The sequence below is a fragment of the Labeo rohita genome, chromosome 16 (genome assembly GCF_022985175.1).
Source record: "Labeo rohita strain BAU-BD-2019 chromosome 16, IGBB_LRoh.1.0, whole genome shotgun sequence".
Taxonomy (NCBI): Eukaryota; Metazoa; Chordata; class Actinopteri; order Cypriniformes; family Cyprinidae; genus Labeo; species Labeo rohita.
The window spans coordinates 29,260,679-29,279,637 of NC_066884.1; the positions used below are offsets into that span (position 1 = coordinate 29,260,679).

The 18,959-nt window shown below is 35.5% G+C and overlaps 1 protein-coding gene across 2 annotated transcripts in view; it reads left to right on the forward strand.

Annotated features, from left to right (window-relative positions):
- The window catches only part of ano10a (anoctamin 10a), a 41,079-nt gene that overhangs the window by 13,118 nt on the left and 9,002 nt on the right, over positions 1-18,959 (forward strand). The window contains exons 12-14 of one of the 2 annotated variants that reach the window (XM_051131353.1): positions 1,475-1,603; positions 14,293-14,409; positions 17,693-17,709. In XM_051131353.1, coding sequence (XP_050987310.1) covers positions 1,475-1,603; positions 14,293-14,409; positions 17,693-17,709 — 263 coding nt within the window. The remainder of the gene's footprint in view (positions 1-1,474; positions 1,604-14,292; positions 14,410-17,692; positions 17,710-18,959) is intronic. The other variant, XM_051131354.1, reaches the window with a different exon arrangement.

The window sequence follows — 18,959 nt, forward strand, 5'->3', positions numbered from 1 at the left end:
GGCATAGCAAATTTTCAAATAGGCGCTTTATAAATAAACCACAGGTTGAAGTTTTAACTACAATCTCACCTGAAAAACTCATGACATATTGTTATTGTCATAGCACAATAACAGTAATATTTTGAAAACAATGCAGGTTTTTGGGCAATGACTGATGACGGTTCACGAGACCTCAAGAACAGACAAGAACGCATATTGAGATACGGTTTGTGCACTCTAATAAGCCCAACAGGCTTGAACAGCGTGGCGGAACAAGTGAAGGAACAAGTGACGCTTTATCCCCTTGTAGCATGCACAAGTGCCGATTCTAGTCAACCAATCTACGTTCTGCGGTGAGTTTAGTTCCACCCTTTTGGTACCTTTTGCTGTGCTAGGTACCCTAACAGAAGCAAAAAAAGGGTACGGTATGGTTCACTATTTTGGTACCATTCACAACTTGGTGGAAACGAGCCATTATATGCTTATTTGGATGCTCAAGTACATTATTTTTAATTTTTTTTTTAAATTGTTATCAATGTTGAAAACAGTTACGCTGCTTAATTTTTTATTTTAATTTTTTTCTGGAAACCATGATACCTGGAAACCTTACTGACCACAAACTTTTGAATGGTAGTGTACATATTTATCTGTAATGCATTGTGTGATGTCAGAATTTTCATTGTTGAGTGAACTACATTGCGTGCAAAGGCCCCATGAAAGATGGATTTGGCTCAGCTATACTCATATTCAGAGAAAAGGGCATGTGAAATTGATATCACACAGTGGTGGACAAAGTCCACAAACCATGTTCTTGAGTAAAAGTACAAATACTCCAGTAAAAATATAAGTACTTTAAAGTTTTACTTGAGCAAATGGTACAAAGGTACTTGTTTTTAATGTACTTAAGTATCATATGTAAAATTCCATCATTCAACTTGATATGCTTCGTCATATTACTCAGAATACATATAAGTCAGAACTAGCCAGAACTAGTCATAAGCAAGATTAGTGGAGAAGAATGCACGAGAAAAAAAAATAAATTAAGAAAATAAAGAAACATCAAACCACATCTGATATACACTTATGTGTATGTGAAAAATAATTTAAAGTTATTTAGATTGAATGTCTTTATAATCAAGCCTGTCCCAACATTTAAACTGTTATTATATATTTGCACATCAGTGTTTTAATTTTAGTATTATTTATGTACTATTATTAGCTTTTATTTTTTAGATTTTTAGTTTTCATTTTCATTTTAGTTTGTTTTAGTGATTTTGTTATGTGCCTTTGTTCATTCATTTGTTCATTCATTCATTCAAATTCTTTAAAAAATCAGTTTTAGGTTTTTGTAATTTTTACTAATAGTGCAACTTACACTTTTTACTATTTTATTTTATTTAAACTTTATATCAGTTGGTATGTAACAATAATAACAGTGTTACACACACACATACACACACAAACAAAACTAACATTTGGGTTTTTATTCTTCCAGTTGGCATTCGAGACGATGAGCATTATCGCAGTGGTGACCAACTGTGGCTTGATTGGTTTGTCTCCACAAGTGAAAGCGTATTTCCCTGAATCAGAGACTCAGCTGATCCTCATTGTGGTGGCAATAGAGGTAACATTCTCTCCTGTCCTTACACCATAAACAACCTATAACCCCTTTTTGCAATGGCTCAGATGATCCATAAGGTGGCATCAGTGAGTTGTTTTCATTCTGCATGTGAGTCTATGAGTGTTAAAGGGTGCTAAACTTGGCTGTAGTTCTTGTTTCCTTAACCGCCATCCTGGTGGTTTGGATAATGCAGGAAACATAGTGTATTAGACTTTGTCAGTTTGTGTAAGAGAAGAATCCAGAACCCCACTACTGTGGAGCTCCAGTCCATATGGGTTAACATCAGAATTAAACAGGAGGTTCAGTAAAGGATAAGCTTTGCTTCTAGCCTCAGGAGACTCACTCAAAATAACTGACCCAAAGCATGGAGAGAAACACACGCTCACGCACAAACACACTAGAGACTTGGGTTTTTGGGGAAGAGAAAATAGAACTCCTGAAATTCTGTGTGAACCTGGTGGGGATCTGGGGAGGAATTCATTGTGCCATGTCTTGTTTTCCGCTAATTAAACTTCGCAGTAATCACTGGAGTTGTAATTAGGCCATACTGATTCGCGCGCAGCATCAGTGTACCATGACAGAATTTTAAATAAAACTCAAAACCGGGAGTGTTGTGGGAATAGAAAAGTCTTTACAAACCTCAAAAGCAAATGGCTGTAGTCATTCAGGTCTGTGTGTGGCTTTGTTGTTTCGTTCTGCCACATTAAATCAAGTAAACTTAATCCAAATTGACTGAAGTCAGAGAAGATATGCATGTCAAATCAAAAGCAAATAGTAGTGTTGCCGCGAATAAGGCTGTATTTGAAGTACTAATTCAGATTGATTGGATTGAGTTTGGCCGCTCCTGCTGGCTGGTGTGAATTGATTTGTTTAGGGCTGGTTCAGCTGGAGTACGGCTACGCTGGTTACACTGGAACAGCTGCTGTCAGCTCAGTTCATGGCAGGTCAATTGCTCCAAATCAACTTTGTTTGTGGGTGAGTGTGTGGCTACACTGTATCTGTGTATCTCTGACGTGTTCATTCATTTCCTGTGAGGGTCATGGCACTCATCAACTTTCAATAGCTCGGATGGTAGAGCAGAGGCTGTTACATTAGGGCAGTTGTGTAATCTGTCTATCTATACTACATACAGAACTATTTTCATATATTTTTTCCTCAGGTTCAGTGTTGGCATAGGTACAGTTTTTTGCCTCTGTAGAGCAGAATAACAGTGAAATCATGAGATTCAATCATCAGAAATAGAAGTATGGAAATTATGTAATTAATAAAAACCACCATACTTAACTGCCATCCCATCATACCTACCTTTTCGTACCTGTCTTATTTACTTGACATTATAATTATCTAAAAAGTATTTAAAGCTATTAGACAAACTAACGAAAAAATAAATAAACAAGATCATGAGAAACATAGTCAAGTCTGTCCTAGTTGAAAACTTATAATATAAATTAATTTTATTGATAAATAAATAAAGCTCTTGAATTGGCATCAATGGAGAAAGCTGTTTTTTGGAGCCATAATAGTGTAGTTATAGCATCTACCAGACACGTTTAACTGGACAATGCTAACCAGCCAAAATCCTAAACCCCTTAGGTCTTATGCGTCAACTTTTGGCTGAATTAGTAGCTTGTGTTTACAGCGACCTAAGGGGCAGTTATAAACCTGTATGGAAACACCTATAAAATTTGTCTGTCTTTTATTAATTATTTTTTATTAATCATGCTGGACTTGATATTGCATTCATTTACATTTACTTTATTTTATCAATGGGTGATATTTTTTTTGTATTAAAGAGAGTGTTTATTTTCCCAAGAACCAGTTCCATAAAACATGCACATTCCATGTTTTTTGGAGACTCTCCATAGGTGTAATGGGTTTTTGTACTATACCCCTTACCCTACCCCTACCCCTACCCCTAAACCCACCCCATACAGAAAACTACTAGCAATTTTTGAATTTCAGAAATGGAGAGTATGTTTTTTAAGCCATGGTTTTTTAAGCCATTTGGTTAATTAGGACACAGGAAGTGTGTACGTAGTATCCATGTCATTATACGTTTTCGTAGGTTGATCATTCATCAACTTCAAATGAGGCTTATTATTTGAAACTTGTAGTAGCAACTTTACACGGCCACTCAATCTAATGTTAACCTAGAAAAATGTGTGCTATTCAAATGTCTGTGCGGAGTGTGGAAGCTGAATAGTAGCGCACTCACTGCATGACAGATGAGCGCTTGTGTGGTCACTTGCTCTTAAAATACTCCATCATTTTTGGTCATACAGATAATAGTAATATAACTTTTGAATCTGTAAAGACTCTACGTTTATTTGTGTGCACTCACAATAACAACAAAACATTGCGCTATTGTAAAATAATGAAAGCAAACAGGATGTCGTCTCGGTCTGAACTTGAGCGCAAAACTCAGAAACTCAGTGTTTCTTACTTTACAGACATGAAAAATATATCTATAGAGAGTGAAATGCCTACTTTCAAATAAACCAAATGGAAGACAAATATTCTGAGATAATATAATCCGTATGAAACATGCGTACAGGTGCATCCAGTACTGTGGAGATGACGAGTCAGTGTCGCCGACTTCATCTCTTAAGCTGAAAACAAAGAAATCACTGGTTAAACAAAATAATTTCAAGATATTTGGCTCACATCACAAGTCGTCATTCTTCCACTGAACACTAAAGAGCATGACACGTTTCCTAGCCAATAACCATAGTTCTCCAAAAAACAACAACGATAACATCAACAAAAAAGCCTTGTACTAAAATAACTAAAATGTACTAAAATAACTAAAGCTAAAACTGAAATAAAATCAAAACTATTCAGACGCACCCCCCAAAAAAATGACAATTTTGCGAAGTGAAAAAAACAACAACAAAAAAACAAGTCATTGTATAATTTACAGTAAAGGAAACGCAAATTGACATTTCCAGAAAGCCCTGCATGACCCGTTACATTTGTTTTTGTCGTTGTTTGTTGTTTTTTTTAAATTACTGTTTTCCCTCATCAGATGTGTACATCAGGGTTTTATATATATATTTATTATAGGGTTTTTTATATATATATATATATATATATATATATATTTATTTACTTTTTAATTTACTGTGAATTTAAGTTACAATTGTAAAACCCACAGCTGCTGATGTTTTATCGTAAATGTCACTGATTTTTTTTGTGTTTTACAGTTTTTAAATGTGGTAATTTTCATAAACAGGAATATATATTACCAAAAACATAATTCTTTTAGATAGTCTTTTATTAGTAATTAGTAATTATTATTTAGTCTATTATTTTGTAAAGAGAAATATTGCAGGCATGGTGCTTTTTCAAAAGTGATAAAGGAAATGTTAATGGAGTTGTTAAAGAGCCTACAAATTTAAGATTTTACTCCTTAATAGCTATATAAATTCTCTGTAATTAACAAACTTATGTGTATATATTCTCATTTACATAGAACTCACACATTGAGTAGAAAGCAAAGCACATTCTCTATCTATTATGCAGGGTGCTTCTCAAGGCTGTCTTTCTATATTTTATTGAATCTGTTAGTTCATTAAGTGGAGTGAGCAGGGAATGGCGTTAGATCAGTATGCAGAGGGGGAGGGTCTGCTTCTTACGGACTGCGGAGTGCTGTGTGATGTATGGATCACTTTCAGAAGTCTGACATGGCAATATGATATACCAACAGAGGAGGCAGGATAAACGATTAAATCGTTTAGATTATTGCAACATATTATGACATTAAATTATCATATGCAAGATGTCTTATAATGACCCCTTAAAAAATGTTTGCTTAATGGCCAAATCAAAAGATCTCACTTTCAAATCTTTCATGTTCAAGACCCCATATGGCCCACTTTCTCTGTCAATGTCTCACAGATTTTTTTTTTTTCCACCTGTTTTATCATTTGCTTGAAAAAATTAAAATGTATCTTTGCCTAAAAGGGTAATGGTGCATCTTTTTCTTAAAAAAGCCACATAAGATATCATTCTGAAAGGCATAGCTCCTTCAAAAATGAAAATTCTGTCACCCTCAAGTTAACAACTGATCGTATTGACAATAGTAGAAAAAAAAAAAAACTACAGAAGTCAATGGGAAACGTCAACTTTTTGGTTACCAAAATATATTCTTTTGTGTTCAACAGAAGAAAGAAACTCAGCAATAGTAACAGATATACTGTAGATCTGTCAGTATTTGAATATAGGAAAACACAGATTTGTTGTTTTTGTAGCATAGGTGAGCAATCATCCCTAAAAGATTAATGCAGAAATAATCTCTATGCCCTCAAAGGTCATCTTTGGATGATGGGTAATGCAAATGTCCCCTCACTCTGTTATCTTTTCTTTACTTTGCTGTTGTGAGCATTGTCACTGGCTCACGGTGGAATGAATCAGAGAGGTTTTTGAGCATGTGTGTGTGTATGTGTGGGTGTGTGTGTGTGTGTGTGTGTGTGTCATTGCTGGTATTTCTCAGAGCCATGACTGCTGCCTATTTTTGGGCCATTCGATACTCAGGTAATTACACGATGACATGCCTCAGAGAGCAGTAACTAGGCAACAGTGTAGCCACGGTGACAGGAGACGGCTGAGGATCAGGAAGAACTGAAAAGCTTGATGGTAGGGAGGCTGATTGTGACCTCTGAGAGAGAAGGAGAGAGAGGGAGAGAGATTTGTCTGCAGACAGATGCGCACACATAAAAAAGCTAAATGTTTTTGTTTCTATTTAAAATCATTGCTGTTCTTTTGAACTTTCTATTCCTCAAAGAAAACATATCACAGTTTCCACAAAAACATTAAGCAGCATAACTGTTTGCAGTATTGATGATAATAAAAAATGTTTCCTCAGCACCAAATCAGCAAATTAGAATGAAGGGACTTCTTTCAAAAATGTTAAAAAATCTTACTGACCCCAAACTTTTGAACAGTGTAATTATTATTATTTTTTTAAATATTTATATTACTTCATGCTCTCATTTCAAACAGAATGAATTTTGTTCATTTGAACAGCCTCAGAGAATTACAGGCAGAGGCAGAGAATTACACTCCCAGTCAAAAGTTTTTGAACAGTAAAATTTGTAATGTTTTAAAAAAAAAAAAAAAAAAAAAAAAAAACTGTCTTCTGCTCACCAAGCCTGCATTTATTTGATCCAAAATGCAGCAAACGCAGTAATATTGTGAAATGTTTTTATCATTTAAAATAACTGCTTTTTATTTTAATATATTTTAAAATGTAATTTATTCCTGTGATCAAAGCTGATTTTTTTTTTTTAGCATCATTACTCCAGTCTTCAGTGTCACATGATCCTTCAGAAATCATTCTAATATGCTGATTTGCTGTTCAAGAAACATTTATTATTATTGTCAATATTTAAAACAGTTGAGTTATTATTTTTTAGGATTCTTTGATGAATAGGAGTCAGTATTGTTATTTATTTATTTGTGGGAAAGAAATTGTAGAAATTAATACCTTCATTTAGCAAGGATGCTGTAAATTGATCAAAAGTGATGATAAAGATATTTATAATGTTACAAAAGACAAATTCTGTTCTTCTGAACGTTCTATTCATCAAAGAAACAAAAAAAATCTACTCAGCTGTTTTCATAATAATAAAACATTATAACAATAATAACATTTTTTGAGCAGCAAATTAAAATATTAGAATGCTTTCTGAAGAATCATGTGACTGGAGTAATGATGCTAAAATTCAGCTTTGAAATCACAGGAATAAATTACACTTAATATTTTAAATAGAAAACATTTATTTAAATATAGCATATTTTAAAATGTGACTGTTTTTGCTGTAATCCAGATAAAATAAATGGAGGTTTGGTGAGAAGAAGATACTTCTTAAAAAAAAACATTAAAAATCTTACCGTTCAGAAACTTTTGACTGATAGTGTATGCATTTGTGTGTGTATGTGTTTGTTAGTAGCTTGTAGTGCTGCTTTGTAGCTTGAGGTCTTGTAGCTTTATTAGCTTGCATCTTTGTAACTATGCGTAGCTTAAATATAGCTTAACTGCTATAACTGCTATGCGATCATAAGCAGACTTCCACAACACCTGTCAAGTAATGCTGTGCTCTAAGTATTAAAATTAAGTAAATTAAATGCAATTTGGACTTATTGTGCTGCAGTAATGACATTTTTGTAGACTGACGCAGAAGTTAGCAAAACCCTGGGTCGCTCAACCAAAACCCAATAGGACTGTTTTTAATTTTGGATTATTGTAGAAAACAACCTCTGCGACCAGCAAAAGTTTATTATATTTTATCATCTTGATAATCTTCACAAAGAAACACCACATTTATGAATTTTTAAAGCCTAAATACAATTGGCAACGTAAAAAAGCTCAAGTAGGCTATAAACTACACTATAGTCACATTAATTCAAAGTCACCAGTATTAAGCCTCCAACAACTCTTTCAGTCTTTATTTAAAAAAAAAAAAAAACATAAAAAAACATGTTACCTGAAAGTTAGAATAGATTGCAAGAGTGTGATTATAAACACAGCGAGGCTGTGAAAGCAGACTAATGAGTAGACGAGTTTACCTATTCAGTGTGATGATGATTAATGTTCCCGACAACCTCTATAGTCACTTTCAGCTGCTTGTGAGTAACAGCCTTTTTAAGACAAGTAAAAACTTTAAAAAAGGGGGTATCTGATGTGTTTTATGTTGTAGAATAAAACATGAAAATATCTCGAGCTTGTGTTTACCACAAACCTTATTTCAGGGCATTTCAGGACCAAAAACCCATTTAAAAAACCCACTGACTTCAGAACGATTGAACCAGAAGATCTAAAATGCTACTAATTTCTGGGTTTCGGCTTTCATCCCTGCAGCGCTTTATTAGACACATGTTTTAAAATCAAACATTGTGTGATTTTATTTTTGTTTTATGAGATTTATGAGTCTCATCATGAATTTTGCCATTGCTTGCAGCATGGCTTTCTACGGGATTATAACAAAGGGCAAATATGGTTTTCATATAATCTGATTTGACTGTGGCTGTCTAGATGTCAGTGGCTAAATTAGCAGTCGGACATAATGAGAGTGTGTGTATTTGTGTGTACCCCACCCAGTGAGTGCTCATGTTAACTGGCAGACGGGCTCTTCCAGAGCTGTTTAACTGAAGACTGTGCTGTTGCATGACTCCCTAACCATGTCTGACATGCTGCAAGATCAGATGTGTCTGGCCGCCCTCTCACGCTCTCTCTCACTCCGTTCCACTCACATCTTAAAGAGGATGACGGCTAGCCTGGAAAGACTCTGACACCTCTCCGACACACATTTTCCTCCAGTTCTCTGGTCACACATGAGATTGGTCATCAACAGGCTACCCTCTCCTTTCTCACAATGCTTTTTTGCTACATTAGTATGTAACAATGCAATACAACGCTCTGTCTTTAAATTAGCAAAATTGTGTTGAAATTCCATGGGCAAAATAGATCCAATGTCCATTGCCAATAGAGTAGTGATGCATGAATTCATGAACTCAGGCCAGAATTCTATTTTATAATATTCCAGTATACTCTTATTTGAGTCTCTAGTTGCTTTTGATGTTATAGCTCCTTTAATATTAGGATTTTATTATTAGGGTTCCGTTTACCTATTCAAGCAATTCCATATTTGTCTGTATTTGTGGTGTGGTTGCCTTTTTAAGTCCATCTGCAGTAATTATACATTTGTCTGGTAAAGTCTATGGAGACAAATGTGACTGCACAAATAATCTGGGCTTTGTTTTCTCATTATATGAGATCTGAGATTCTCAGTCTCTGCATCACACCCCTCTCTCGCTCAGACAGCAATCAGCCTGAAGAGAGGGTGGCATCTTCCACAGTTCTTGTTCAAATGCAACATCATTTTGAGTCACACTTCTGCACATGCTCTCAGCTTGTTTTAGGCAGTGCCCTGCAGGAGACTGTGCTTGTCTGTTACTGATGTACTGTTGTGATAAATCACTGATGAATCATTCAGTCAGTGCTTTCAAAGCCCTATCTGACTGCAATACTGAGTGAAGAGTGTTTCTTAAGGCTTGCTAGTGAAAATTTGATGGAAATTTTCATATAAACACAGGAGTTCTGTTCCAAAGTCTAGTGAGTTATCTATGATACGGCTGTTCCAAAATGATGCTGCAGTGTAGGGTACCTTGTTTTAGCTAAAATCCTAAAGAGTTTTTACATAAGCTGATATGATTCTTTAGGGTCTTGGGTCTGAGAAGGCTATAACATACTTTTGTTAAAATTTCTCAGTGGTAGTGTAAAACAACACCCTTTTTTACCTTTTCAAAATCTGTCCTGTTCAGAGTGAGCCATTCTATTGCATGTTCCTTTAAATGCTAATGAGCTCTGCTCACCCTGCCCCCTCTCTACTGTGGGGTGACGAGCCGGTCTGTTTACTTTAGCCGCATTTAGCCGTGAAACTTGCTAACTAGCACATTATTAACTTGGACGATTTGCAAAGATCCATAAAAACCCTTATACTCACTTCTGCTGTAGGTGAAGCTGCATCACAGGCTGCAATGATTTGTGTGAACATAGACACATTTATGTTATAAAACAAAAATAAAATCACACAATGTTTGATTTTTAAAACGTGTCTAATAAAGCGCTGCAGGGATGAAAGCCGAAACCCAGAAATTAGTATCAATTTAGATCTTCTGGTTCAATCGTTCTGAAGTCAGTGGGTTTTTTAAATGAGTTTTTGGTCCTGAAATGCCCTGAAATAAGGTCTGTGGTAAACACAAGCTCAAGATATTTTCATGTTTTATTCTACAACATAAAACACATCAGACACCCCCTTTTTTAAAAGCTTTTACTTGTCTTAAAAAGGCTGTTACTAACAAGTAGCTGAAAGTGACTATAGAGGTTGTCGGGAACATTAATCATCATCACACTGAACAGGTAAATTCATCTATGACCCTCTCTACTGTGGGGTGAGCCGGTCTGTTTACTTTAGCCGCATTTAGCCGTGAAACTTGCTAACTAGCACATTATTAACTTGGGCGATTTGCAAAGATCCATAAAAACCCTTATACTCACTTCTGCTGTAGGTGAAGCTGCATCACAAGCTGCAATGAGTTGTGTGACACATTTATGTAGAGTTTTGCATCCGATGACCCTTTTAATGCAGTCACATTTACCATTGTTCAGCAAATTCTCACTGGCAAAATCTAGCAATTTCAACAGGAGTCTTTGCAATCTAGAATTTCTCACAAGAGCGAAAGGTATCCACATATTTTGCATTGGGTTTGCATTGCCACACTTGACAAGGAAAAATGCACCATTTTGCTTGCAAAATTTGCAGAAAGTTTGCTAATATGGCTGCACTGAAGTTTTACTATGAACTAATTTCATTCAAGACTGAAAGAAGTGCTAAAAATGTACAGTATAGCATGTGCCATTATTGGTTTGTAGCAATATGTTAACATCAAGCATTTCTGGATCTGTTACTTTTGTTGAGTTTCTTTTAGTCAGTATATCCTTTGATGATATGATGATGGTTTGTTTAACCATTCTGTGACTTTTGCAAGTCTACAATGCAGACATTAAGTATTCAATGTGTATTATAAACTGTGGGAAGTGTACATTTACTGTTAAATATGAATGAAATTTGAGTAAAGGGAGGTTTGCTAGCACAATAAAGCTGAAGTAGCTGTCATATTTATGGATCATGGGTGTAGTGATTCATATTTTTATATGAAGTTGGGTCATTTAAGTTCAAAAATGGCCCAGAGTCTCAGAAGAGCAGTTTGGATCTTGGTGCATTTCCCAACTAACATCGTCTTTCACTACATCATTTATAATGACATAATCCTACTTTATGTCATCCACACAAGAAGAGCAGATTTTGTTTTGGTTTTCACTAAAATCTGTTGATGAGTCCCAGGGGTTCCTTTTGCTCCATCAGTCACAGCTTTAGCTAATGTCTTTTCTCTGACTTTTAGGACCATTTTAGAGTGTTAACACTGATTATTGAGATCTGAGCTAAACTACTGCTTCCAAAGTAGAGCTGGTACATTTTCCATATTAGTCTACACTAGCTGACTAACAGGGAGATTAAGAAACATGCAGTTTTATAGTGAATATTATATATCGTCATCACTTATATTTAAGCTAACTGTGAAGAAATGTTTGAAATGTTAGTTCCATCATGACAAAAGGGTTTGGCATCGTAATGTACATGACAATGTTAATGTGTTTGGTCTTGGTGGAACGGATCTGCTACGCTGCTACTGGTGCAGCACAGGAAGTACCCAGACTTGCTACTGCCAATACATCCACAACATGCTGCTGTGAGCATGTAAGAAATACTGCTGCTGCACATGTAGCATATATGAATAACCCCCATATGTAGCATACATGAATCACCCCGTAGCAGATCTATACAGGTGGAGCTGGGGAAGGTGGAGGGTTTCTGAAAAACACTGCAACTGCTACAGCAAGCACTAGACAAGTATTTGATTGTTAAGCACATTGGCTGCTACTACAAAAAAGAACCAATCAGCTGCGCCATGTGATGATGTCATTATTTCAGATTGAGGTAGACCTATTGGACTGTGCCTTCTAGAGTTTCATGACAGAACTTTGGACCTAAAAAATGAAATTGTGTCATCAGTTGCTCACATTAATGTTGTTCCAAATCCATTACACTTTTATTCATATTTGAAACTCAGATGAAGAGAGAAATTTGTCTTTTCTTTGAAAGATCCATGCAGCCAACACTTTGATGCCTCAAAAAGGTTCATATAGACATCTAAATATGGATAAAAATCCATATGAATCAAGTTGGTTTTATCCAAGTCTTCCGATGAAACACAGTCACTTTATATAAAAATGAACAGACTTAATTCAGGCATTTATTCACACGTACACATACATACAGCTCATCACATATGGTAAACGTAAGCTCATACGAGCTTGCTTGAATCAGAAGAACCATTGAGGTTTACGTAGGAACATAAGCATGTTTGAACTTCATCAAGAATGATTGAGGTTTGTTCTCGCGCATGAATCTAGTACTTTTGAGCTTTTGGGTTTACCATCTTTGATATACTCCATGTAGGTGTGTTAATGTTTATTTTAAAATAAAGGCTTACTTTAAATCTGTTCATCATATAAAGTGATTGTGTCTCTTTAGAGATTGGATTTTCGTTTTATTGTTGTTTTTAATTAAATACATGTAAGGAATGAAAGACTGGATGCCGCCTCTGGCTTGCTTAGTTGGGGACACTTTCTCTTAACACAATATTGCATTTTATTTTATTGTTTTTGATTAACTACCTTTACCTATAATGTGAGTGTTTAATGTTGCCTTTGGCATTGTTGATGTACTGTTTCCTATTTAATACTGTACAGCCGCCTTGTCACAATTCTGTATTGTTAAAGGCGGTATATAAATAAAGGTGACTGGATGCCACAGATGTTATTGCGGAGTACGTGGTGGAATTTTCACAAAGAAAACAGTGTAATTTCATTAAACGAAAATCTCATGATAATCGAAAAGATGACTGATTCACACGAATACAGCAATCTGTCCTGCCACATTAAAAAGCATTATTGCTAGACACATTGTATTTCGCTATAAAACTGACAGATTTTGAAAGCTGAGACTTTGTTTTATATTAAAAGTATCAAAAGCACAAAGCTTATTGCTATTATTGTGTGGCTACAAATAGGCCTAATGAATGCAATTGAAGACGTGAAATATTATTCCAAGCATACTGTCCCTGCGAGTATAACACATGGTATGATTTCTGCTAATAATCCTACATATATTCAAATTCTGGTGGTCTGGCAACTTCTCCATTGCTCCCAATTCAGGCCATTTGCATGTCTTTATTTTCGAAACATTTAGACTTTATTCTAAAAATATTATGATTTTAATCTTTTTTTTTTTTTACGTGTCAGTAAAACTCCGTTGTCAAAATCCCTGTGGTTTCATTATAATATCTTCATTTGTGTTTAAGATGAACGGAAGGCTTATGGACATGATGGGTGAGTTTTGGGTGAAAAAAATGACTTGTTTTTGTTAAGTCAACAGGAAATCCCATTCGCAACCAATTTACTTCCTTAAATTTATGTTTTCACATTACTTGCACTGCAATATCAACGTTTCATGTTAACTTTAAGGTGGGAATTAAAAACAAATGCCAGTCAGGACATTCTTCTGTTGAAACGGTTTAAATTATTAATTTCTTATTAAAACATTTACAGTAGTTCAACTGTAAAGAGTTCTTTGGATCTCTTTAGATCACACAAAGATGAATAGTGAGCCGGCTTCAGATGCAGTCAGCATATGGTGATTATTTAACACACTAAATGGAGTAGCAATGACAGATGACACTCTGCCAGCACCATACATCTCACTAATGTGGCCTTTGAATACATAGAAAGCCATAAAGATCATCCAGCCATTCAGTATGACTAAAATATGTTCTCTTATGATTTGTTCTGTCTCTGTTTGTCAGGAGAGGTTCAAAGTAAAAAAGCCTCTCTGTTAAATGTCATTGATCAGTCAGGAATTAGACAATTTTATAGGAGTATGAATTTCTTAGAAACCCTTAAACACATCATAAAATATATTTGTGGTGTAATTAGCACTTAATTATATTATATAGAGACAATTACATAATGAAAACTGTGTTGTAATTTTGTTTCTTTCTGTTTATTGCAGCATGTTCTCCTTGCCTTCAAATTCATCCTGGCATTCGTCATTCCAGATGTTCCTAAACATATCCAAGTTAAACTAGCCAAGCTAGAGTTTGACTCCCTAGAAGCTCTTAAGAAAAGGGTGAGTACACATTTGTACATGAACGTATCTATAGCATGCAAACAGGAAATGTGACCATCTATACGACAGGCCCTGTCAGGAACTACTTCAGTGCAAACAGTCATCTGCGTATATGCCTCGGTGGGCTTTACAGAGTCAACAACACATGTCTGCGTCAACATGAGTGGTGATGCGGCAACCATTATCTCTCGGCTCAGAGAGGCAGAGAGCGGCGTTAACGTGCTTTCTGGTCATTAAATGATCCAGAGAGACCTTTGTACATGCTGAGATGCTCTGCTGACATACAGAGTATGTTCAGGTAGTGTTTGCTAATGAGGTTTAGCTATTTAGGCAGATGTTTATCACCTTGTATGCAGGATAAGAAGTAGGTCATTCACAAAGAAACGCGCTGCAGTCTGCCCTTAGCAGAAAAGTAGACTTAATAGTCTACTTAATAGTAATGAGGGGAAAAATGTTTTCCTCGAAGGACAAGGCTATGTTTGGAATACAATACTAACATACTACTTGCTGCAAAGTATTTTTTAAATAACATTGATACAATATGTATCTTAATAAATGATAAATAATAAGTGATAAATATTTCAAACAGCAGTATGTAACTGTTGTCTTATGACCTCATTATATTGCATGTTTAATTCAGCGAGTTAAAATAATGAGTCAAAAATGAAATATGAATTTGTTGTTAAAATATGTTTGTTTGAATAATGGTTGATATTAATTCAAATTCATCTGATTCATCAGCTTTTATTTTTGAAGCAATATGAAAATGTTTAATAATGTATAAATGGTGAGACTTGCTGTTTTGAAATAAATAAATTAGATTTTGGTCACAATTTATTTTAAAGGAGAAGTCCACTTCCAAAACAACTATTTACAAATAATTTACTCACCCCCTTGTCATCTAAGATGTTCATGTCTTTCTGTCTTCAGTTGTAATTATGGTTTTTGAGGAAAGCATTTCAGGATTTTTCTGCATATAATGGACTTCATTGGTGCCCCGAATTTGAACTTCCAAAATGTAGTTTCAAAAGGGCTCTAAATGATCCCAGCCGAGGAAGAAGGGTCTTATCTAGTGAAACAATCGGTCATTGTTTTTGAAAAATATTTTTTTTTTAACCACAAAAGCTCATGTAGCACAGGCTCTGGGATGCACGTCCACGGGTCGTTCTTGAACGATTCGTTCATTTTAAATGAATCTTTAATGTGACTCGGGAAAAACGAGTCATCTCGGGAAGTGATTCGTTCAGTCTTGCATGTGCAACATCCTATTAGGTTCTGTACTGGAATTAGTTCACCTGTTTCGAGTCTTCAGGTTTTTTGAGTTGTTTGTTCATCTTATGGGGCTGTCACGTGATGCTGATTTTGCTAAAATTAGCGAAATGACTCTAAAAAAGATTAATTCATTTTGCTGAGTCGGTAAAATGATCCGAACTTCCCAACACTACTACGAATCACGTCTTTGAATCACCACAAGTACATCGTCTGTGTACTCTGGCTCAAAAAGGTAGAGTATGTCAAAAAACTCCATCTCATTTTCTCCCACAACTTCAGAATTGTCTGACATCGTTGTTCCTTTTTAGTTTGTAAACAGCGTTTGACTTACTTGCACTTCCTTAGACTTTGTGCGCTCGCTTTGTAAACACTGGGTCTGTGATTCCGCCTACGTTCTGCATGACCTTTCAACGTGATTCAATAGTACGTGAACGTGCATCCCAGAGCCTGTGCTACACGAGCTTTTGTGCTTAAAAAGTACACAAATATTTATTTTCCGAAAGCGTTTCGCTAGATAAGACCCTTCTTTGTTTAGGGATCGTTTAGAGCCCTTTGAAGCTGCATTTAAACTACAACTAAGTTCAAAATAGGGGGAAACAATGAAGTCCATTATATGGAGAAAAGTCCTGAAAATGCTTTCCTCAAAAAAAATAATTTCTTCATGACTGAAGACAGAAAGACATAGACATCTTGGATGACAAGAGGGTGAGTAAATTATTTGTGAATTGTTGTTCTGGAAGTGGACTTCTCCATTAAGGTCCAGTTCTCGCTAATAACATACCATTAACTATGGCTTTTGCCTCAATAAATTCCTAATTTGCTGCTTATTAATAGTTAGTAAGGTAGTTGTTAAGTTCAGGTAGTGTGTAGTATTAGGGATGTAGAATATGGTCATACATAATAGGTGCTTTATAAGTACAAATAAACAGCCAAAATATGCTGCATTAACATGTTACTAATAGTCATGCTAATAAGTAACTAGTTAATAGTAAGAATTGTTACCTATACTAAAGTCTTGCTGGTATTTTTAATACAAACATGCAATAATATTATAGTAATAGGTGATTGTTCACAATTTGGTTTCTTTATTGTGTTTTTTAAGGATAACAAGGCTGCATTTATTTGATCAATTAAAACTAAAAACAATATTATCTTTATATTAAACTAAACTACGATATTAAACTTTTTTTTACTGGAATATTTTGTAATACTTTAAAAAGAATTTATTGCTCTAATGGCAACGTTGAATTTTCAGCATCAAAACTCCTCAATGTCACATGGACCTTTAATAATCCTCCTAATATGCTGATTTATGATCAAGAATCATAGCATTTATTTAAACTTTTTGTAACAATATAAAAGTCATTTTTTTTATCAATTCAACACTAGTACAGGCAGTATGGAAGTATTCTATTCTAAACAGAACCAAACATGTCCTGAGGCCTTAAAAAGGAGCCTTAAAAATGAAAACCATACCATAATTTATGCACATAAATGATCCAAACCTGTATGCTTTTTTTCTTTTGTTAAATCCAAAAGATTTTCTTTTCTTTTTCGTCTAATGAAAATCAGTAGGGCCTTTAATACGGACACAAACAGTTGGAATATTCTTTAAGATATCTCATTTTATGCTTCACAAAGTGAAGAATAGCAAGGTTGGAATGGCATGACGGTGAGGGAAAATAATTTTCATTTTTAGGTTATCTGTCTCTTTAAGATGTCTATGTACATCCGTGAATGGATTTTTACTGTTATTCAAAGGTCAAGGTTGGTGGTGCCAGTGGGAGTAATTTATTGTTTATGGATATGAACCTTACCCAGTCTCAAGTAGATTGAAACAGTGATTCACATTTGGAACATTTGTGGTAATGAATTCAGACCGCTGTCTCTCTTCTAAAATGGGAACGGGCATGATATAGTATCTAAAGTATTAATAATGATTTCATACAATGTCTGTCAAAGCACCAGCATCGCCACGCTTTAACAGGATTCAATGGCTTTATTTCTGCAGAGACGAGCCCTCGGTCGGTAAGTCCGTTGCCATGGCTCTAGTGATATGGCACAGTTGGATTGTGAATGACAATGAGCTGGCGTGTGCTGTTGGCATCCAGCGTTATCCTTAATGTGGCCTTGTGTTTCCTCCCCTCACTAACAGCAGATAAGATGTGTGCAGTATGGCCCCCCTTTGCCTCTTAATGCTGTGGATTATAATATTTTCTAGTTAATTTGGGTACATGATGAGCACTACTCTAATAACTTTGCATTTTTATGTGTTGGTTTAAGCAAATCGCAGCACTAATGCGCAATGGTGTAGGAATGAAACATAGTAGGGGGCAGATTATAAAATCAACTAGTTTATGAATATCAATTGGTTCTACCTTATTTGCTGAAAAGCAGACGTTGATAAATATGTGCAAGACAAGTAGGTTTATAATACCTGAGGAGAGCTATTCGGTTGCAGTTACTGGGCTGGTGCAGGACCCCCCCAGAAGTATGTGAATTGAATTCTGCCATTTCACTGATGTGCACTCAGTTCCAGACAGGTTTTTTAAGGCAGTCACCTGAACTGTAAACACCTTGTGACTAGTTAATCTTTAGCCACTGAAGGACATCCTGACTTCAGGCTAATGGAAGCCCTTTAAATGCTTTAATAACTGCTATCATTCTGTGAAGTATAGACAGCAATATAATAAATTTTTAAGATCTTTCAGTTCGTATTTATTATCTAGTACAGCTTGTTTGTTTCTCAAAAGACCAAAAGACCAAAAGACATTGATGACTCGGCCTGTCCAAGATCCAAATCCAAGATTTGTCCAATCAAATATTCCCTAAAAGGAAAGGCAGGTAGGACTGTCTATTATAGTCCCTAGTCCAAGCTATATGATTGGACGAACATTTTATGGTCCCGCGCCTTCCACACACGGGATGTGAAGAGACTTTCTACCAGTGTAACAAAACGTGTTTTTGAACCAAATCACCTATCCTGCGTTTAACTCTACAGAGGACAGGCTGTTTATATCCTGATTGGCATGGTTGTTCGTTTGATAATACACCCAGAAATTTATTCAAGGCGGAAGCCATGAAAACATCTTGATGACCCCAATTTCATGAAGACTGTGTTGTGAAGGATTATCTGTGGAGCTGTGGGATCGTAGGTACTGAAAAGGGAAGACCATTCTCACAGCGAAATCAAGACAGCACATTTAATGGTATGATGAAGCACTTGGCTGACGATCTGTGATGAAGGCGGGACTCCATCGAAGCTTCATCCGTCTAAC